Here is a 23,219-nt window from a genome sequence, read left to right as displayed (position 1 = left end):
GCCAGATACATGGAAATACATGCATCACGGTATCTGTCTGGATCTAAGAAGCATCGTGGTTATATTTTTATCAATAGCACTGATAGATATTGGAACAAAATAATGGAACTATATTAAAGTCACAGTGAAAATTCTTAGATAAAATTGTTTCTTCGTGAAATCTATAACATTATTGAACTATATTAAAGTCACAGTGAAAATTGGTTTCATTTGTACTCTGCACTATGTCTTATGTGGAATGATTTGAAGGAAGCAAAAAGTCTACTTATGTAGCTAGCTCCAGTGTATTCTCTAATAGCAAAAAGTCACAGTGAAAATTGGTTTCATTTGTACTCTGCACTATGTTTTGGACCATTTTATCATATCAGTATGTTTTCACAATGTTTAGTTCATGTAACATCATGACCTTAGCTGTCTGGCATGAGACTGCATAAAAGTCACACCCAATTTTAAGGATAAAATTGAATGCACAAAACTCGTGTGTGCCCAGGAATCAATCACACACACAAGCTGACAAATTACATATAGTATCATCACGGTGTCTCATACATCAGAGTTATAATAAAACTTAGTCTAATACATCACAGCGGAAAAATAAAAAGATAATAAAATTCTCGTGGGCTTCATCACAGGGAAGGTCAACTGGTTGACCACAAGCCTAATAATCCTCCGGGAAATCCTCATACCCGTTGTCATCTGTTACCTATCTGGAATTTTTATCCAAGTAAAGAAAATAAACAAGTGTAAGTACATTCCGTACTTAGCAAGCTAACATGGGGTTATGAAGCTCAAAAAGGATAGACTCTGGTTTACTGCAGTTAGCATTTTTAATAGGTCAAGCTTTTATTCTCAAGTTTTATCAAGTTATGCTTAAGCTCCCATTTAATTCCCATAAGATCATATATCGGGGTCAAGTGTACCATATATCATCATTGAACAACTTTAAATGATCATCAACAAGTAACCAGTTATTCTGTGAGTTTTCCGGGCCGCTCGTAACCGTGAGCACGGTTGTTATAACAGTTTGTTACCCTCTGCAGAGGTGGTGCACATTCACCGCGAGTCGTGATCCCCATATGCCCGGGTTAATTACTCCCATGTCACTACCAAGGTGAGCGGGCAGGGTACACTATGAAGCCATTTCATAGGTTTCCCTAACAAGTTAGGGCCGCTAGGTTTCCTTGACAAGCAGATGTAGGAACCCCCTTTTCCTATGGCACATATCCATCGCGGCTATACTCATAGGAACAGAGGCAGCCCTATACCCAACGTGGCAAGCCCCATTTGCGCCAAAAAGGTAACCTCTAACTAGCTAGAAAAGATCCTATTACTGAGCTAAAGTCAGAGCCATATGACTCTCCCGATTGCACTGTCAGTCCCAGCTTTTGCCGACAGATAAGTCCTTATGGAGGGCCGGGAGCAACATGAACAAAGGTCATTTGCACTTTCGCCCTATGGAACAGTTGTTATAAATCATGTTACTCACTTTGTTCCATAGTATCATTCATCAACATGTATATCAATTTCAGTTAGAGCGCTAGTAATCTACCCATATGCATTTAACCCATAGGAGACAAGGAACAGGATAAATAATCACTAGGTTGTCCTTACGGGTATCAAAATTAGACACATGCAAATGAGTAATTGATTAAAGTGAAATAGGACATCAAGGAAGGCCCATGCTATACTTGCCTTGGTTCACAAACTTGTGCTGGTCCTGCTGGTCGTCGAAGAGTTCTTGGTCTCCAACGTTTTCCTCACCGTCTGAACGCGACCAACACAGCAACATACAACATTCCAAAAGCATTCATGCAAAGCAAACATTCCTATCATTAGAATAGTACACCAACAGTATTGAAATCAAGATAAAATGTTTGTAAAACTAATCTACGTCTCGCTACGATCACGTCAACGCGAAGTTCACGAAAAACGGAGCTAAAATGCGAAAGTTATGATTTAAACGGTTTTTCCTATAGCCATATATTTAATTAAATCTAATCATGAAATTAAAAAGTTCCAAACTTGACTAACAGTAGCTCCAACATGTAGCTTATGAAATTACGAAGCTAATGCGATTTGAATGGATCAATTCGGAGCTAAAACGACAATTTTATAAGCGAAACGGTTCAAATGGCATTTCTGTAAATACTGAAAACATATTTCTGACTTAAGCCGTGGAGTTTACGCTTTCCAAACGGGATTGCGCATTCGGGGAAATATGCCTTGGACTACGGGTTAGGACTTAGAAAAGTCCAGGGACTCTTTTGAAAAACAGCCACGCGAAGGGGTAACTTCTAATCCTGGCCGCCGATCAGGAGATGGACGGCTAGGATCGGCCTGGGGAGGGAAGGCCGGCCGAAACAGTGTCACCGGCGATGAGGCTCCATTGCCGGCGGCGTGAAGGACTCGGTCGCGCGCGGTTAGGGGCTAGGGTTCGCCAAACGGAAAGCCGAGTGGACCGGGGGACGCGGGGGAGGAAGGGGGTCGCGGCCATGCCGTTACGGCGGCCGGGAACGGCAGCTAGCGCGGTGGCCACCATGGCCGACGACCACAGCTCGCGGAGCTCGCGGCCAGGGCTCAAGAAGCCAAGAAACGAGAAATGAAAAGCATGGGAGGAGAGGGGAGTGTACGGTGATGCTCACCACGGCGAAAAATCGGAGTGGAGGCGGCTCGGTGACGGTGGTTCGCGCGGAGGAGGACGGCGGAGCTCGGAGACCTCGGGGCGGCGGTCAGCGGCTGGGCGCGGGGCGCAGGCGCGCGGCAACGGTTGGCGCCCGAGTGGGCCGGCGGGGCTTGCTGGGCCGAGCGACCGAGGTGCGCGGCTGGGCTGCGGTTGCGGTGCTGCGGTGCTGGGCCGAGCGGGGAAAGGGGAAGGCTGGGCTGCGGTGCCGGGCCGAGCGGGGAAAGGGGAGAGGGGCCAGCGGGCCGAAATCATGAAAGGGAAAGAAAAAAGATTCTTTTCTTTTCTATTTCTTCTATTTTCCAAAACCCTTTTTAAATTCAAATTTCAATTCTTTTTGAAATCTTTAACAAATTCCAAGCATTCACAAAATGATATGCAGCAGCATGTATGCATCAAAAAGTTTCTAAACTTATTTTTTTAAATTTTAATTCCACAAAATTTATTATTTCCCTGACTTTTAATGCACACACATTTGCTTAAATAAATCATATTTACTAATTTTAAAAGAATGCAAATTTTAGGATGTTACAATTCTACCCCCCTTAAGATGAATCTCGTCCTCGAGATTCGGGTGATTGCTTACTCAAACAGTTGGGGATAAGTCTTTCTCAGATCCTCTTCTCTTTCCCAAGTAGCTTCATCCTCTGTATAACGATTCCACTGCACCTTGCACATCTTTACTGTTCGGCTTCTCGTAACTCTTTCGACAGTTTCCAAGATCTTTATCGGATACTCTTCATAAGTAAGATCTTCCTTGACAGCAAGTTCTTCCAAAGGAATTTGTTCTTCTGGTACCCTCAGACACTTTTTCAACTGGGAAACATGGAACACGTCGTGCACACCGGACAAGCTCTCAGGCAGTTCCAATTGATAAGCTACTTCTCCACGTCTCTCCAGGATCTTAAAAGGTCCTATATACCTTGGTGCTAACTTTCCCTTCATATTGAATCTTCTCACACTTCTCATTGGTGACACTTTCAAGTACACATAATCACCAATCTTGAAAGTCAGCTCTCTTCTGCGGGTATCAGCGTAACTCTTCTGTCGGGACTGAGCTACTCTCAAATTGTCTCTAATCATTCTCACTTGTTCTTCCACGTCTCTAAGGACATCGGGACCAAACACTTGAGTTTCTCCAGTCTAATTCCAGAACAAAGGCGTTCTACACTTACGTCCATACAACGCCTCGAAAGGTGCCATCTTGAGGCTCTTTTGATAACTGTTGTTGTATGAGAACTCTACGTAAGACAGACTCTTATCCCAACTATCACCATACTGAAGTGCATAGGCTCTCAACATATCTTCCAAAATCTGGTTGATCCTTTCAGTCTGTCCATCAGTTTGCGGGTGGTATGTAGAACTGAAATTCAACTTTTCCCTAAGGATCTATGCACTTTATGCCAGAATTGCGATGTAAATTGGGTGCCTCTATCCGACACAATTTTCTTGGGAACACCATGTAAGCACACTATTCTTTCCATGTACAACTCTGCTAATCTTGCACCATTATAGGTAGTCTTGACTGGTAAAAAGTGAGCAACTTTGGTGAGTCGATCCACTATTACCCATATTGAATCATAACCTCTTTGAGTGCGGGGCAGTCCTACAATAAAATCCATACCAACTTCTTCCCATTTCCATTCAGGGATCTTCATTGGTTGTAGTAACCCTGCAGGTCTTTGATGCTCAGCTTTCACTCTTTGACAAGTGTCACACAAAGCCACATATTCTGCCACATCTCTCTTCAAACCATACCACCAATACTTCTCCTTGAGATCCAAGTACATCTTGGTACTTCCGGGATGTATAGAATAAGCAGACTCATGGGCCTCTTGCAGAATTGCATCTCGGATAGCTTTCACTTCCGGTACACATATCCTTTTCCCGAACCAAAGAGTTCCATTCTCATCCATTCTGAATCCGGGTGCCTTTCCAAGCACTACATTCTCTGCTATCTCTTTAAGTTTTTCATCCTCCAATTGACCTTTGCGTATCTCCTACTCCAATGTAGGTTCTATCACCAATTCCATTGCATTAGTGACCAGGCTCAAGTTGAGATACTCCATTTCAGCACACAACTCTACTGACATAGATGTTATCTGGATTCCATTGGCATAGCTCTTTCTGCTAAGTGCATCAGTTACAACGTTTGCCTTTCCCGGGTGATAATGCACTTCCAAATCATAGTCTTTGATCAATTCCAACCAACGACGTTGTCTCAGATTCAGATCTGATTGGGTAAAGATATACTTCAAACTCTTATGATCAGTATAGATATCACTCTTATGTCCAATCAGATAATGTCTCTAGATCTTTAAAGCATGAACCACAGCTGCCAATTCCAAGTCATGAGTAGGATATTTCAACTCATGCTTCCTTAGTTGTCTAGATGCATATGCAACCACTCTTCCTTCTTGCATAAGCACACATCCAAGACCCAAACGGGATGCATCACAATATATAGAGAAGTTCTTGCTTAAATCGGGAAAGGTTAATACTAGAGCTGTAGTCAACCTCTTCTTTAGCTCTTCAAAGTTTGCCTGGCATTTATCCGACCATACATACTTAGCATTCTTTTCCAACAAAGCTGTCATAGGCTTGGCTAGCTTGGAAAAACCTTCAATGAACCTTCGGTAATATCCAGCTAATCCCAAAAAGCTACGAATCTCACTTACAGTTGTTGGTGGTTTCCAATTCAGTACATCTTGCACTTTGCCTGGATCCACTGCTATTCCACCATTGGAGACAACATGACCCAGAAAAGAGACTTCCTTTAACCAAAACTCACACTTGCTCCGCTTAGCGTACAACTTATGTTCTCTAAGCTTTTGCAAGACCAACCTTATGTGTTCAGCATGTTCTTCTTCAGTCTTGGAGAATATTAGTATGTCATCTATGAATACCACCACAAATTTATCCAGAAACTCCATGAACACCTTATTCATCAGATACATGAAGTATGCGGGTGCATTGGTCAATCCAAAAGACATAATGGTGTACTCATATAATCCATACCGTGTAGTAAATGTTGTCTTGGGTATGTCCGAGTTCCGAATCTTAAGCTAATGATACCCAGATCGGAGATCAATCTTGGAGAACACATGGGCTCCTCTCAATTGATCAAACAAATCATCAATCCTAGGCAAAGGGTATTTATTCTTGATGGTAACCTCATTAAGTGAGCGGTAATCCACACACATCCGTTGACTACCATTCTTCTTATCCACAAAGATCACAGGTGCCCCCCATGGGGAAGAACTGGGGCGTATGAAACCTTTTTCTTGCAACTCTTTTAGTTGTTTCTTAAGCTCTTCTAATTCATTAACTCCCATTCTATATGGACGTTTAGCTATTGGTGCAGTTCCAGGTAATAATTCAATAATGAATTCAATGTCTCGGTCAGGTGGCATACCTGGCAAGTCATCGGGGAAGACATCCGGGAACTCCTCCACGACACGATCTTGTTCATTGACTTCACCATCTAGCTGATTCACTATGGTTGTAGGCTGAGCTTGCACTACTACTTCTACACATATTCTATCCCCATTGAGTGATGTCACAACCACAGATTTCTCCTGACACTGAATCACTGGCCGGTGTTGTTTCATCCAATCCATTCCCAGAATAAGATCGATTCCCGCTGTTCTCAACACAATAGGCTTCACTTTGAAGTCTACCCCCCTTAAGGAAATGCTAGTTGAGGGGCTCCAATAAGAAGTGGGCATACTACCTCCCGGGGAATTCACCAGTATGGGGTTTTTCATGGCACACAAAGGTATGCTATGCATTCTAACAAAAGCTTGGGAGATAAAAGAATGCGAAGCACCAGAATCAAAAAGTACAGTAGCAGAAATAGAGTTGACGCTGAACGTACCCAGGATGACCTCAGGCGTCTCCTGAGCTGCATCAGATGACACATAGTTCACCTTCGCTGTGAGAGGTGGTCGAGCGTTGAACTTCTGATTGTTGGTCTGGTTCTGAGGTGCTTGTTGGTTCTGCTTCTTAGGACACTGATGAGCATAGTGACCTACTTCTCCACATCGGTAATAGGCATTGGGATTGTTGGGTGCACCACTCTTCACAGGAGCATTGTTAGGCACTCCCTGGCGTGTTGCAGGATTGCTAGTCTATTGCGGGGGATGCTGATTTCCAAACTGTTGCTGATACTGAGGGCGTTGTTGGAACTGGTTCCACTGAGGATACTGACCACGGTTTCCCTGGTGAGTTGGTCCTTGATTTCTCTGCTGGAAACCTTGCTGGGGATAAGCACGTGGGCGAGTGTTGCTTCCAGAAGCTTGCCCTTGAAGCCTTCTCTTCTTAGCTTCCATCTCCTTGCGCTTATCATCAATCACGATTGCGCGATTCACCAAAGACTGGAAGTTAGGATAAGTATTAGACATCAGCTAGAGCTGCAGTCCATCATAGAGTCCCTTGAGGAAACGGCGTTGCTTATCCTTGTCATCCACTACATCATTAGGAGCGTAGCGTGATAGTTGGGTGAACTTGTCCCGATATTCCGCCACAGTCATTGATCCTTGCTTGAGAGATCTGAATTCTTCCTGCTTCAGTTCCACTAGTCCATCAGGAATATGGTATGACCGGAAACTGTCCTTAAATTCCTGCCAAGTGATGGTAGGAGCATTGTTGGGACGTCCAAACTGGAATGATTCCCACCAATCCTGAGCAGCTCCTTGGAGTTGCCTAGAGGCGTACAACACCTTTTCAAGGTCATTGCATTGAGCTATGTTCAGTTGTTTCTCCACAGCACGCAACCAATCATCTGCCTCCATAGGGTCTGAGGCATGGGTGAACACCGGTGGACGACCTTTCATAAACTCTCCACGCTTATCTCTAACCTGGACAGGCGGTGGCCCTCTTGCAGGTTCATTGTCCAAGCGCTGCATCATAGCTTGCATCAGCTGCGCTTGCATTCCCAATATCTGTTCCATGGTCACCGGTGGCGGTGGTGGATTTATAAGAGCATCATGCCCACGACCACGGCCTCTTCCTCTTCCTCCTCTTGCGGCCATCTGTTTTCCAACAAATGTGCAAAATTTAGAGATTTTTCCAATTATAGAGAGCTTACAAAAGATAAGAAACAATGCTGAGAATTTTCTGGACAAGATTCAAATTCAGCAGTTCAGTAAAAACTGTTATAACTCGAGTTTCAGAGATCCAACAGAGGTGCACCAAGATTTGTTAGAAAGCTTAGGACATCAGCTACAACTTTCATTTAGACCACTTTTACAGATTCGGACTCACACATAGTCAAAAGTAGAGCTAAACCGAAACTGTTCTGAGTTCCAGACAGCGCAGGAACATCAACTTGTGACAGCTAGATCTCCCAAACCTGAACAGCTATTGACGTGATTCCAGAAACACTTGAAAGATACAGAGGTCTAGTTATCTACACAAAAATTTCAGAATTTATATCATCCCAGATTTCAAGATACCAGATAAAGAACACAGGCTGCTCCAGAAATCAGCACAGCAGAGATAAGATAAAGCGAAACATCTGCATTAAGATTTCATTCTAACTAAAAGTTCCAATCTAAGGAAGTTGTGGATATGCCCACAAAACTTCCAGCAATCAAGCAAAATACCAAATCAACCAAGTTCACAAATTAAACATCTAATCAACCAAGTTCACAAGACCAACAAGACTAAATAAGAACACGAACTAACAACGTGGTAATCTAGATCAAGGCACCTAACACCTATGGAGCGGTGTCAATCATGGTGAAGGACCGGCGCTTCTTCTTGTAGATGGAAGGCTGTCCAAGTTGTGCTCGAAGTTCATCCACTTGTTTCTGAAGACGTCTCTGCGCCCTCTGAGATGCACGCAGTTCTCCTTTGACTTCATCATCCACTCCCTGCATAGCGTGGATATGCTGCACCATTGCCTCCAGAGTTGGGTCATTCTCTGGTGGAGCCAAAACCTACCAAACACCATCATGATCATTTCGAGGAAGGAACCTGAAGCGATCCTCCCTCATGGCCTCAAAGCGACGACCATGGTAGTGGATGTAGGCATTCTGTGCTGCATCCTCCATGCCATCCAAAGCATGGGCTCTCCTAGCAGGGGCACAGTGGACAGTCTCCACCTTATGTCCATTATTGATATCGTTCCATGCGGTGACCACCAGCTCTACCTTCCAGAAGGTAGCCTCCAATGGATGCTGGTACTCGGCGCAGTGGTAGCTGATGGAGGCGTGCAAGTCGGGGAAGTAGTCGTCCAACACATGGGTGAGGAGAGTGTGGTAGTAGGCTGTCTCTAGAGCTGGCTTGAAGTAGTACTTGCACTTCCAGCCAATCTCCTCGTCCTCCACGGGGGCAACTGGGGATGGTGCGGGTGTAGGGGAAGTAGCCATCGACTCCTCAGGTGTAGCTATAACAGGATAGACTAGCACGGCGACTGGCGTAGGAGTAGGTGTAGGCGTCAGTGTAGCCATCTCCTCGTCGTCGGAGATGATCACAATCTCCCTCTCCGCCTATGGGGCACGCGGGGTGAACATGGCATGATAGCCGGCGATGCTGAGGTGAGCAGTCTTCGGATTATAAGACATCTATAGATTTAAAGTGAGATAGAATTAGAATCAACAATTTTAAATAATAGATTAAGGTATGAAAAGCATAAATGTTTTAATAAAATAACAAGAATAAGTCAGTAAGCAAGAAACCAGAGGAGCAAAGATGCTAAAACGACCTTTTTCTAACTAGGCTTGCGTCCTACAGTCAACAGGGCTCTGATACCAATTTGTCACACCCAATTTTAAGGATAAAATTGATTGCACAAAACTCATGTGTGCCCAGGAATCAATCACACACACAAGCTGACAAATTACATATAGTATCATCACGGTGTCTCATACATCAGAGTTATAATAAAACTTAGTCTAATACATCACAGCGGAAAAATAAAAAGATAATAAAACTCTTGTGGGCTTCATCACAGGGAAGGTCAACTGGTTGACCACAAGCCTAATAATCCTCTGGAAAATCCTCATACCCGTTGTCATCTGTTACCCATCCGGGATTTTTATCCAAGTAAAGAAAATAAACAAGTGTAAGTACATTTCGTACTTAGCAAGCTAACATGGGGTTATGAAGCTAAAAAAGGATAGACTCTGGTTTACTGCAGTTAGCATTTTTAATAGGTCAAGCTTTTATTCTCAAGTTTTATCAAGTTATGCTTAAGCTCCCATTTAATTCCCATAAGATCATATATCGGGGTCAAGTGTACCATATATCATTATTGAACAACTTTAAATGATCATCAACAAGTAACCAGTTATTCTGTGAGTTTTCCAGGCCGCTCGTAACCGTGAGCACGGCTGTTATAACAGTTTGTTACCCTCTGCAGAGGTGGTGCACATTCACCGCGAGTCGTGATCCCCATATGCTCGGGTTAATTACTCCCATGTCACTACCAAGGTGAGTGGGCAGGGTACACTATGAAGCCATTTCATAGGTTTCCCTAACAAGTTAGGGCCGCTAGGTTTCCTTCGCAGGCAAATGTAGGAACCCCCTTTTCTATGGCACATATCCATCGTGGCTATACTCATAGGAACAGAGGCAGCCCTATACCCAACATGGCAAGCCCCATTTGCGCCAAAAAGGTAACCTCTAACTAGCTAGAAAAGATCCTATTACTGAGCTAAAGTCAGAGCCATATGACTCTCCCGGTTGCACTGTCAGTCCCAGCTTTTGCCGACAGATAAGTCCTTATGGAGGGCCGAGAGCAACATGAACAAAGGTCATTTGTACTTTCGCCCTATGGAACAGTTGTTATAAATCATGTTACTCACTTTGTTCCATAGTATCATTCATCAACATGTATATCAATTTCAGTTAGAGCACTAGCAATCTACCCATATGCATTTAACCCATAGGAGACAAGGAATAGGATAAATAATCACTAGGTTGTCCTTACGGGTATCAAAATTAGACACATGCAAATGAGTAATTGATTAAAGTGAAATAGGACATCAAGGAAGGCCCATGCTATACTTGCCTTGGTTCACAAACTCGTGCTGGTCCTGCTGGTCGTCGAAGAGTTCTTGGTCTCCAACGTTTTCCTCACCGTCTGAACGCGACCAACACAGCAACATATAACATTCCAAAAGCATTCATGCAAAGCAAACATTCCTATCATTAGAACAGTACACCAACAGTATTGAAATCAAGATAAAATGTTTGTAAAACTAATCTACGTCTCGCTACGATCACGTCAACGCGAAGTTCACGAAAAACGGAGCTAAAATGCGAAAGTTATGATTTAAACGGGTTTTCCTATAGCCATATATTTAATTAAATCTAATCATGAAATTAAAAAGTTCCAAACTTGACTAACAGTAGCTCCAACATGTAGCTTATGAAATTACGAAGCTAACGCGATTTGAATGGATCAATTCGGAGCTAAAACGACAATTTTATAAGCGAAACAGTTCAAATGGCATTTCTGTAAATACTGAAAACGTATTTCTGACTTAAGCCGTGGAGTTTACGCTTTCCAAACGGGATTGCGCATTCGGGGAAATACGCCTTGGACTGCGGGTTAGGACTTAGAAAAGTCCAGGGACTCTTTTGAAAAACAGCCACGCGAAGGGGTAACTTCTAATCCTGGCCGCCAATCAGGAGATGGACGGCTAGGATCGGCTTGGGGAGGGAAGGCCGGCCGGAACAGTGTCACCGGCGATGAGGCGCCATTGCCGGTGGCGTGAAGGACTTGGTCGCGCGCGGTTAGGGGCTAGGGTTCGCCAAACAGAAAGCCGAGTGCACCCGGGGACGCGGGGGAGGAAGGGGGTCGCGGCCATGCCGTTACGGCCATGCCTTTTCTTCGCCAAACAGAAAGGCGGCTCGGTGACGGTGGTTCGCACGGAGGCGGACGGCGGAGCTCGAAGACCTCGGGGCGGCGGTCAACGGCTGGGCACGGGGCGTAGGCGCGCGGCAACGGTTGGTGCCCGAGTGGGCCGGCGGGGCTTGCTGGGCCGAGCGACCGAGGCGCGCGGCTAGGCTGCGGTTGCGGTGCTGCGGTGCTGGGCCGAGCGGGGAAAGGGGAAGGCTGGGCTGCGGTGCCGGGCCGAGCGGGGAAAGGGGAGAGGGGCCAGCGGGCCGAAATCATGAAAGGGAAAGAAAAAAATATTCTTTTCTTTTCTATTTCTTCTATTTTCCAAAGCCCTTTTTAAATTCAAATTTCAATTCTTTTTTAAATCTTTAACAAATTCCAAGCATTCACAAAATGATATGCAGCAGCATGTATGCATCAAAAAGTTTCTAAACTTATTTTTTTTAAATTTTAATTCCACAAAATTTATTATTTCCCTGACTTTTAATGCACACACATTTGCTTAAATAAATCATATTTACTAATTTTAAAAGAATGCAAATTTTAGGATGTTACAATAAACATATATTGCAATTCAGCTAATATAATCCATCCATATTGCATTTTAACAAATAACCTATTTACTCTATAGAAGAAACTCAAAGTAAACACATAATGTTTTCTTTGACTACCAGGAACACCCCAGAGATGGCAGCCTCAAATTCTGAAGCGACATCTATTGGCCAGGGTCAAAAGGTGCCTGGTTTTGCCAAGCTTCAGGGTGAAAATTTTGTGTACTTTATACAAACTTATTCAGTCATCTTGGGGCGCAACACTGAAAGCTATACTGTAGACTTTGATCTCTCAAAATATGAATGCGGAAGCCAACGAGTTTCCCATTGCCATGCATGTATATTCTATGACTTTAAACTCCGCCATTTTGCCATTAAAGTCATTGGAAGAAATGGATGCACTATTCGGGGGGGTCTCTTATCTCCCAGGTAGTGTCCCTATTAAATTGAATTCTCAGGACCTCATTGAGATTGCAGGCATAAAATTCTACTTTCTCCTACCATCTCGCTCCATCTTTGCCACTCCTGCTGCTCGGTATACTACTTCGTTGCGTCCACAATCTTCATCCCTTTTGCACCCTGCTGATTACCCTGCGCATCCAAGTGCTAATGATTGTGGCCGTAGCAATGGTGATAATGGGGCCAAAATAATCAATGACAGGCAAGGAAAGTTGGTGAAACAAAACAGGAGTTTTTCCGGAGAATTGGATATATCTAACTGCTACGGCATTAGTAATGCTGACCCAGTTGGAACTCTTGAGGGATGTGGTACGCTATCTCTGCTATAGTCTTATGCTAGATCCATTTTGCTCCTTTTTTTCCTACATTCTACCATACTAACAGAAAGTGTGGAATCACAAAATGACTTTGTCCACATAGTTTATTTGCCAAATAATTCAAGTATACCTTGACTGCTGTATTGATTGTTGGCAGGCATTTCCTCTTTTTTGTGATGCTTTGCAATAAAGTACATTTGCCAGTGCAGGCTTGTCTTATTTTTTAATTATAGATGTCAAAAATTGTTTAGTTACTAAGAATGGTATTGATAATGGGAACGTTTCATTTTTGTTGGCCACAAAATATGAATATGCTGTAATTAGTTTTGAACCAAGTGTAACGTGAATGACTTTTCATATGCCTTTTTTTGGAGGGGGAGGAAGCATTGCCCCCCCTACTGAGAGAAAACATCAAAACCAAAAGTAGCAAGATAGAAGAAAAATGAAACAAGAAAGGGATTGCACAGCATCTAGCCATAACTCTAAAAAAGGAAAACTGGACTTCTTTGCCCAATTAATAATGAAAAGAAAATTCCTTCTTGAAGATGGCAGTACTCATCCAAAGGAGCATTATCTTACTGACCTGCTCTCATACAAAATTTTTATTTGTGTATCCCTAACTAGTTTTATTTATGCAGTCAGCAAGCTAGATATAAGTGCAGAGAAGGAAATAGACAACAACAGCTCCTACTAGAAGAGAAGGATGTTGCGACGTGTCTTGCAGCCCTGATATCTGACCTATCTGGTCCTAAAGGATGGGTGCCTATGGAAAAACTCCATTTAGAGGTTTGTCATAGAAGAAAAAACTATTTTTTGTAGAAATTATATTCTGGGTTATTGACCATGCATTGATACAAAACAACATGGAAATATGTTGGCATCTTTAATTTGACATTATTATGGACTGTTGAATTATCAATCATTACTCGATCAATGGTAAACTAAATTCAAGACTTGGCTTTGTCTTGCAAATATGTTAGATGCTGCACAATATTGTACCATTTGTCCTTTTGTCTTGGTTAGTTGTTGCAGTGGCTGCCATAGTGTGGTAATGTTTTCTAGGCCATATTTATTATCTGCAATATAGTGGTGACTATAGTGAAGGTTGCAGTGTTGCAAACCCATATGTGCAAAATTATACAAAATAAAATATACATCTATTCTTCATTGGGGTGATAGTAGAATGTCTCTCTCTATATACATTAATAATTTGAAGTTTTGGGTATATTTTAAGATCTCAATATATTGTTGAATGTGGTATCCAATATTATCCTGCCATCCACTCTTGAAACTTGGTCATAACAACAGTACTATGATTATATGATTTTTTACCAGAATTGTTTCTTACGTGCTATGGAGGCATGTGAACGTATTGTAAAGTTTTTTTTTAAGAATACTAACCCTTGATTACCTGCAGCTTTTTGAACGTACGCTTTGGTAAGAATTGGCCCCACGACAGGGTCAGCAGGTACTTACCACAAAAGGGCATGTCGGGCTCTTCAACTGAAGCAGATGGTAGGCCATGGTGCAGCTTGTGGACGCTATTCAAGAAGTACACGGAGCATTTTGTCATGAGCACAGTGACAAGAGGACAAGCAATATCAGAGTTTGTTGGCTTGCACGGTAACACAACATACCTTTGCCGACACTTTTTATAGTGGATAAAGGGTACCTTTCCTGACAGATAACCTCTCGCGAAAGGTTTTGCCGACATTTTAGAAACAATCACGCTAGAAGCCGTCGGCGATACTTTCGCCGACAGTTAAAGGAATAGCCGACACTTTTTGTGTTGCCAAATGGTGGACCTACGCCGACAGTTGAAACTTTTGCCGACAGTTAAGACCTACGCCGACAATTTGAACCTTTCCCAACAGTTTGTGTGTTGGCGAAACCATTTTCAAGGTATTTTGTGAATCATGCCCTGTCCAACAACTAAACTATCGGCAAAACTGTACTGCAGATATAGATATAAATACAATTTGAATAATTTGACAAATCCACTGTTATTCATATAGAAGGAAAATCTCAATTCTTAGGAGCTAGATAGAGTTGATTCATTTTCGGAAAACAGTGTTCTCATCAGGTCTGCAAAACATGACATAGACGTTCTGAACTTGAGACGACTAACAAAAAAAGCCAGAGTAATATTTAATACGCCACACATTTCCGCGGAGGACCATCCATGAGAATGCTCTAAGCTGCAGCGCCCTTGCCCTTCTTGCGCTGAAGCTTCTTCATGTAGAACTCAAGCTCTTTACACTCAAGGATGTACCTGTTATACAAAAAAGAAAAGTGTATTGTAAGGAGCTGCCTGCAATATAAGATATAAGTGAAAATAAGGGGACAACTTCCATTCTACTTGAAGCCTAGAAGGATAAATTTGTGACAGCTGCCAACATATCTAAAATGTCTAGACTCACAGTGATTGTAACATAAAGAGTATAAACAAACATTAAGCTTTAAGCTACAAAAGTTAAATGGTACACAAACAGATAAGTTGCTCTAACAAAAACAAAGAAAGTCCGGTGGAAGTCCATTATTTCTTACCCATCAGCTCGGCCACACTGTCCAGGGCGGGAAGAAATGCACGCCAGCAAGCTTCCACTGCCAAATTGCTCTTCAATGTGAGCGTCAAGCTCACGTCCCTTCTGACGCTCCTCAATCTTCCTCTTGACATGGTTGCTCTTCTTTGTTTCCTCAGCTGCTGCCTCACCCTCTTGTCTCTGGATGAATGAATCTCAAACAATAAGTGATCCACCAGCGGAAACATAATAGACACTAAAGATAGAAAACTAATTAACTATAGATCTCTGCTTTATGGAAATACTTCAAGCAAAATATATTAATAAAAATGAATCATGAATCCAAGAACCATTCTTAGCATTCTGAGGATTCTCAAGCCATCGTGATCCTATGATCTAAAAAAAAACTAGGACATATTATTGTTGGCATTTGAAATCTGAAATTCATGTTTCAGAGGCTATGTTGTATTGTAAACCTATGCCGCTTTTGATGTGGGTACCTTTAGGACTGATCTATGCACTTCAGTGCTAGGGTTTGTAAACTTTGCTTTTGAAAGAGTTGTAACTGTTGGGACAATATGAATTATTAGTGTATCCCTTCAATTTAGATCTGTGGTCACGTTTTTTTATTTCTCTCGCTGCATATTGCAAGATAAAAGGGGTTGCCAATGCTAAGAGATGCATTGACCACTGACATTGTTGGAAATACTTTTGCTACATCATATTATTCATGACATGGTCCTATATTTTTTTTAGAAATTCTTCAACCCTCAGTTGCCTGATGTCCAGTCTATAACCAAGACAACCATAAGGACCCTGCATGTTTTTGGCAAATTGCCCATGACATGCATGGCTTCATTGTATCAGACTTCTGCCGTGTCCATTGAAGTGGTCCATGGTGCTATATTTTTTTAGAATGTAATTTATACAAAGATGATATTGCATCTCATTAGCATCCCACATCGACAGAAAAACATTGTCCATGGAAAAAACAGACACATATAGATATACCGCTATGAGTGTGACAAGCCAGACTGTTACATGTTGTTCCAAGGTTATGAATACATCACAAAATTGTGGTACAATCAATTCTCAAAGGATGCTATGCAAACCTTGAAAAGCAAAATCGAGAGCAGAATACAGCTTGAGGAAAATGTGGAAAATAATTGGAACGGCTTTGCATACCCTTAGGCTACCGCCTATGTTTATTATGGGTCTATTTGGGACAACTCACGACAGCTTCATGAGCTTTTTTTTTTTTTTGCTAAACACTCATTTCCAAAATAGCTTTATGGATGAAGCTATTTTTCTCCTTCTCTCACAAAGACATGTGTTGGGATAAAGCTGAAAATAGTAGCTTTTTCTAGCTTTCTCCCTCATGAGCTGTTGATGAAGATATTTTGCCAAACACTTTTTTCCAAATCAACTCAATTTCACTAAAAAATTTACTTGTGAAGCTGTTTTTCAAAACAAATAGCTTCACTAGTGAAGTTGAACTATGCCAAATAGGCCCTATATAGTTCTATTGATGCATGTCCTAGTAGGACTTAGTACATGATTGACTAGGACTATATATCTACGTCTACTACAGAAATCTTAACTGAGGCGGACAAAACAGGTTAATCGAGGCGGGCAAGCCGTCAACCTCCGTCCAAAGGTCACGGTTAATCCGGCCTTAACGAAGGCGGTTGGCCAACTGCCTCGGTTAATCGATTAACCGTGGCGGTCATAGCAAACCGCCTCGGTTAATACTAATTAACCGAGGAGGTTACCCTAAACCGCTCGGCTCCGTTAAGAGTTTAACTGAGACGGTTGGCTAAAGTCGCCCGCCTCAATTAAATCATTAACGGAGGCGGCTATTATTAGTTGCCCGCCTATGTTAATGATTTCCAGATTAAAAAAACTTATTCAAATTTGGATTTGATTTTGAAATTGAATTTCACAAATTAAAACACGTACAAAGCAAAAAATACGCATATAGAGGATAAACATATATTTACATTCATTCATGTGTCGTCTTTATCATTCCACGAACCAACATTAAGTTATTACATTACATGAATGTCTTCATCATCGTACCACAAAAACATATCACATTCGTACATGCGAAACTAAGGTCACCTAATCAAAATATGTCCGGCAACTTGTAATCCGTTTGGTCCATGGTTCTCCAGTTTCTTATCTTCTCGTACTTCTCCATCGCCAACTTGCTCTCCGTGTTGAAGAACATTTCCCCAACATGCATGCAGGAGTCCGTGATAAATTTATATATGTTCACTATTGTTTGAGTGATGCTCTTATGGTCGACCTTTTCCCTCTCCCACCACCTTTGTGCTTTCTTGAGCTGGCGCCAACTATGGCTGAATCTGTTGCACGCTCTGAGGTACTCACAAGCATAGTATCCATATACTACTGTGCCAAGAGGTTGTTTGGCGTACTGCACAATACATAATACATAAATATTAGAACATATAGAGAGCATGCACGACAAAGTAGCACATAGCACTTTTGATACGTACCGGTAATTTTCGTCTCAGTTTCAGTTTTGTGCCATTCTTCATCTTCTTCTCAGATCTTCGACCATAGCACTCGAGGTCTTGCACGTACTTCTTGTAAGCGCTGTACGAAAACCACTAGTGTCCAAGTATACTTGGAGTAGGATAATATTCCAAAACATATTATATCGAGGATTATATTCTATAGCTATCTTTAATTGTAACTATCTATACTTGTTAGAGAAAAAACTATCTATCTTTATTACAGTAAAAGAAAACTCGACCTTTAGGGTAAAACAACCCCGAGCATTTTAATTTGCTAAGAAAAAATCATGAATCCCAAACCCATCTATACACAGTGATACAACCCATGTAAGATCGACCACGACATGAGCCAAACCTTAAACCAATGTTTTGGCATGCGACAAATAAGGGTATTTTTCTAACCTGAGCTTGAAATTTACTCCTACAGTCACTCGAACCTAAAGAATCTAAAGAGTACTAATAGAGCCACCTAACAGACCCTGTTAGAGGCTCATTCGTTTATTACAGGCTCCCAATAATAATAACCATAAAATACATGATAGAATGACTAGAAGCACTTTTATGGGATGATAACAATTAGAATCTGCAACTTCTCCCACTGATGTGGGGTTCTTCATGTGTTTTAACATTCAACATTTAGGCCCCGTTCGTTTTGCTGAAAAAATAAGTCGAAACACTGTTCCAACTTATTTATTATGAGAGAAAAATACTGTTCCAGCCGAAAAAAACAAACTAAAAAAGACGGATTATAAGAGAAACGAATATGGCCTTATGAGGATTTCCGTTTGCTACGACTAATGGTATTTTACTACCACCTACTAAAAACACTCGGAAAAATCCACCATTTTAGTAGTGATAAAATGTGTACTATATGCCAGTAGCACGATCTTAGCAGCCAGGGAACGAGGACGTGGAGGTGGCCTCGTTCCACCTACCAGGAACTTCGTTGCGAAACGCGGAATGGGACGCCGTCCTCATTGACGGCGGAACACGACTCGCAAACAGGAGCAATCACAGGAACGAAGCGGGTGCGAGGAAGAAGAAAACACACCTCAGGTCGCTCGCGGTCGATAGCTGGTGCCGCTTGGTTCCCGCCGGCTGCCCGGACGCCGAGGGGCCGAGCCCGCGAACGGTGAACCCCACAGCGCCGCGCCGTCGCAAGAAGCGGCGAAGCGCCCCAAAGCCAGCCGCAGGCAGCAGCGGAGGCCGCCGCATCGATTCGTGTGGTGGGTGGTGCCCGTGCGCCGTGCCCGTGCGTGGGCGGCGGGTGGCTGTGCGGCGCTGCTGCTGCTGTGTGTGGCTTTAGGGTGTCGATTAGCCTGGACCCTGGATTCCTAGAATGGGCTTTGGCCCAATAAAACAAAAACAAAAAACCTAGTAAAAGTATGCTGCGCTGGGGGTCGAACTAGGCACGTTCCAAAAAAAGGTCTCCATCCTGTATGGACTAACCACCACGTTCCCTGCGTGTTCCAGCTCAACTTCGTCCGCCACTAATTGGCTCGTCAGGACCAGCTGCTCGACGATGCAGTTGCCGTAGTAGCCTCTCTTGGCACCCACGTGCTTGCGCACCCACGTTCTTGCAGTTCACCGGATCCATGCTCAGCAGATGCTCTTGTGCTTGGAGGACGGAGGGAGGGAGGCTCGAGAGTGTGTCGTCCCACCTGGCCGGAGCCACCGACGGCGATGGCATCCCGGTGGCGAGCTCGCCGACGGCCCGCAGGAACCGCTCCATCCCGGCGCCGTTGGCGACGCCATGGTTCCAGGTCACCCCGAGAGCGAAACCGCCGCACGAGAACTCCGTCACCTGCATCAGCAGCAAGGGCTCACTTGGGGTGCCGCAGACCATGTATGGGTAGTACACGGCTATAGTTGGCCATGCAGTCCGAGCCTGTCGGTCCGGCCCAAGACCTATTTTTTGGCCCGGCCCAAGCACGGCATGGCCCAGCGGCTAGCGAGCCCGGGCTGGCCCAGCCGTGCCTGGGCCTTACCCCAGGCACGTGGGCCGGCATGGCACGGCCTGCCCCCTCCCCCTCCTCCCTCCTCCTCCCCTCCCCATGGGCCATGGCCCAGCGCGGCCCACGTGCTCCCTGCCATCCCCGGCCTGCCTCCCCCTCATATATAAGCGGGCACCGGGCACGCCCGCGGCGGCTCTCCGCCTCTCCCTCACGCCTCACCCCGAACCCAAGCGCCGGTGCCGCGGATGCCCTCTGCCCCTCCCTCCCCTCGAGCGACGCCACTACGGGAGTGAGCGCGCCGGCCCCGAGCTCCACCCGACGTAGATCCGGCCGAGCGCTGCCTCCTTCCTTGATCCCGCCTCCACCAGATTTGCGACGCCCGTCGTCCTCCTCACCATCCCTCGCCTCCGCGGCGGCGCTGGATCTCCGCCGTGGATCTGGCCACGCTGGGTCTTCTCCACCGCGGATCCGTCTCCCCACCCTTGCCTCGACGCTGGCGCGACGCCTCCTCCCCGTCCCTGACTCCCTCCCTTCCTTGTTTTCTCTCCTCTCCATCTCGCTCACCCCCTCTTCATCTCCTCCTCTCCATCGCTTGAGGGAGGGCGCTGCTTGCGCAGCTCCTGCCGGCTGCCCCCGAGATCCGGAGCTCCGCCGCTTCCAGCCCCGGCAGCCACCTCCTCCTCGCCTCCCCACGCGGCCGCTCAGTGGGCCTCGGGCTGACACAGCATGTGAAAATGGCCGTACTTCTCGGGCCGGCCCGGCACGGAAATCAGCCCATAGGGCCGTGCCTATGCCGAAGGCCAGGCCCGGGAGGCACGGTGTGCCATGCCGGCCCGTTGGCTACCGGTCCATGCTGGCACGGGCCCGTGCCGTGCTGGGCTGGGCTGGCCCGTTGGCCATCTATATACACGGCAAGTTCGTCTGCAAGCGTCCTTGCGCCTGGTGACGACTGGTCCAAGCATATGACCTCCTTCACGGCATGATCGGTGGACGCGGTTACAATCGCCACGCCCTCACCGCTGCACTTGGTGTAGACGTCATCGTCGTCATCGTCATCTCCGGCGACAATTCGACCGGCGAAAGGGTAGTAGTGGACCAATGCACGGGACAACGCGCTGCGTATGGCCTTGGCAGCATTGGGGATTGGATCCTCGAACACAAGCAATGTTGTGGCTGACACCTTGTACAGACCCTTGTCAAAAGACGAGAGTTTTATGATGCACCTCAACGTTGCCGGCTCCAGATCCGAAGCTGGCCTGTCGACCATGGGTGAGGACTTCCTCACCATCACGCTCATTGTTCTTTGGGTAGTGGTGATATACTAAGTGATGGTGGATCTTAGCCACCACCTGTCCACCTTCTCTGGCTTAAATATTGGTGAGAGTAAAGTTTGTGAAGAAGGTGTGCCACTGTCGTACTACTATGCAAAGTCAAACATCTTGTGGCGCCATCCTTCGATTGAAATAAAACTAACAACCAGTTGGTAAAAGCATATTCCTGCTCATACTAACATCTTACTATTACAAGTAGGGGTTTAGATGAGGCTACACGCTAATCCTAATCCTTCCGATAAGTTTTTTTATTAGTACCCTTACGAGAAGCGGTAATACTATGATCAAGGTGTCCATCCAGACCTGTGCATCCGGACGCCCCTGTTCCTAGGTGCGCCGCGACTGGGCCCAACACACAATCGGCCTTCTTCCCTCTACGCTTTCTCATCCATCTCTACCCCGCGACAAAATCCCATCGACATAAATCCCCATTCGCTTTCGCTCTTCGTGGCTTCACCGCATTGGCTCCCGCCCCACTCCGCCTCGCCGCTGCGCACCACACCACGCCCACTCCTCCTACAAAACCTTGCCGGCGCCCGCCCCACTCCGCATCACCGCTGCTCGCCACGTCTGCTGCCACGCCGCGCCCACTCCTATAAAACCTCGTCGATGCTGCCATATGGTCAACGAGTCGGACGTCTTCGGCGGCGTGGGGGACGACAACGACGACTTCTTCTGGGCGCTCAACAATGCGGACCTCCCTGGCAGGGACCTCGACCTCGGCATGTGGAAGCTCCTGGCCATCACGACGCTCTCCTTCGCTAGCGTGGCCGCGCTGCTCGGTTACCTCGTCCAAGCAGCAAGGTGACATTACGTAGCGCATGTTGCAAGCTTGTGTTTCAAGTATTTTAGATATTTCATCTGGATGTTGCAAGTGTTTCATCTTGATGTTGCAAAAGTAGATCGTGATGTTGCACATGTTACAATGGCTATATATGTATGTTTTAAGTGTTTGTTCTAAATGTTTCATCTATTTTTACAGATGTTCGTTGTAAGTGTTTCATCTGGATGTTGCGTATGTTTCACACGTATGTTGCATGTGTTTTATCTGGATGTTACATATGTTTACAATGGTTTTTTCAAGAGTTTCCAAGTGTTTGGCAAGTGTTTCAAACACATGTTGCAAATGTTTCAGTTGTTTCGTACGTATGTTGCAAGTGTTTTATCTGAATGTTTCAAAAATAGATCGAGATGTTGAATATGTTGCAATGTGACCACCCTGCCACAACCGCCTGTTATAGCTGCTTGGGAGTCCTGCATGCTCGTGAAGAGCGGAGGGATGGAGCGCTGCTCAACAGCGGGCGCGGAAAGCGGAGGGCGATGGCGCCAGGGGCGCAGGCTTCCCCGCGCAGCATGCACGGGTGGCAAGCACAGGGGGCGCGTGCAATCCAGACAGAGGCACAAAGTGGGGGCACAGTTTCCTGGGAGCAACAGCGTCAGGCGCAGAAACGGACTGCAGCCACGGGCGTTCAGACGCGTTCATCCATTTAGACGTCCGGGAGCTAGCAGTGTCGTACGAGAAGTGATAGAATAAAACTCAAGTCCTAGAATTTTCAAAAGATTAGAAACAACTAGCCTTTAATTTAGTAAACAATAATCATCACATAATGCAATTATTTCAAGTGGTGGGCCTCTTAAGAGTGCCACCTCTATTAACTCAATTTCTAGAGGGGAATCCTAGCAATACCCACCTCTGGTAATAACAAATTTTAGAGTTGGACATCTTAACAAGTCTGCCTTTCTTAATCAATTAATAGAGGTGGGCATCCTAAGATGGCAAACTCTGTAAATAATTGACTAAAAGAGGTGGCGATGCCCGTCTCTACAAATGGTTAACAAAGGTGGATATTTGCATGATATCTGGCTGACCATTTATTGAGCTGACTAAGATGCCCACCTTTGTTAGTTAGGGAGTTTATCTCTTGAAATACTATTTATAGTAGTGCATCTAGATCTAGATCTAGATCAAAACTATTCACCATTCATGGATGGTAGTCACAGCATCCATACTTA

The 23,219-nt window shown here is 44.8% G+C and overlaps 2 protein-coding genes and 1 pseudogene across 2 annotated transcripts; 1 reads left to right on the top strand and 2 right to left on the bottom strand.

Moving 5' to 3' along the window:
* Positions 1 to 12,218: 12,218 nt before the first annotated feature.
* Positions 12,219 to 14,624, top strand: LOC136489476 (FHA domain-containing protein FHA2-like; annotated as a pseudogene).
* Positions 14,625 to 17,425: 2,801 nt separating this feature from the next.
* Positions 17,426 to 19,192, bottom strand: LOC136485553 (uncharacterized). Its single transcript, XM_066482406.1, has 3 exons — positions 18,972 to 19,192; positions 17,900 to 17,999; positions 17,426 to 17,817 (listed from the first exon to the last, which is right to left on the bottom strand). Exons 1-3 carry the CDS (start codon positions 19,133 to 19,135, stop codon positions 17,506 to 17,508), a joined length of 576 nt encoding a protein of 191 aa, XP_066338503.1. The 5' UTR covers positions 19,136 to 19,192; the 3' UTR covers positions 17,426 to 17,505.
* Positions 19,193 to 20,644: 1,452 nt separating this feature from the next.
* LOC136489475 (acyl transferase 15-like) lies at positions 20,645 to 21,163 on the bottom strand. The gene has a single exon (XM_066486095.1). It carries the CDS (start codon positions 21,161 to 21,163, stop codon positions 20,645 to 20,647), a length of 519 nt encoding a protein of 172 aa, XP_066342192.1.
* Positions 21,164 to 23,219: the final 2,056 nt, after the last annotated feature.

The sequence above is a fragment of the Miscanthus floridulus genome, chromosome 10 (genome assembly GCF_019320115.1).
Source record: "Miscanthus floridulus cultivar M001 chromosome 10, ASM1932011v1, whole genome shotgun sequence".
NCBI lineage: Eukaryota > Viridiplantae > Streptophyta > Magnoliopsida > Poales > Poaceae > Miscanthus > Miscanthus floridulus.
Note: the sequence above shows the minus strand (reverse complement) of the source record. Positions and strands in the feature narration are given on the sequence as shown.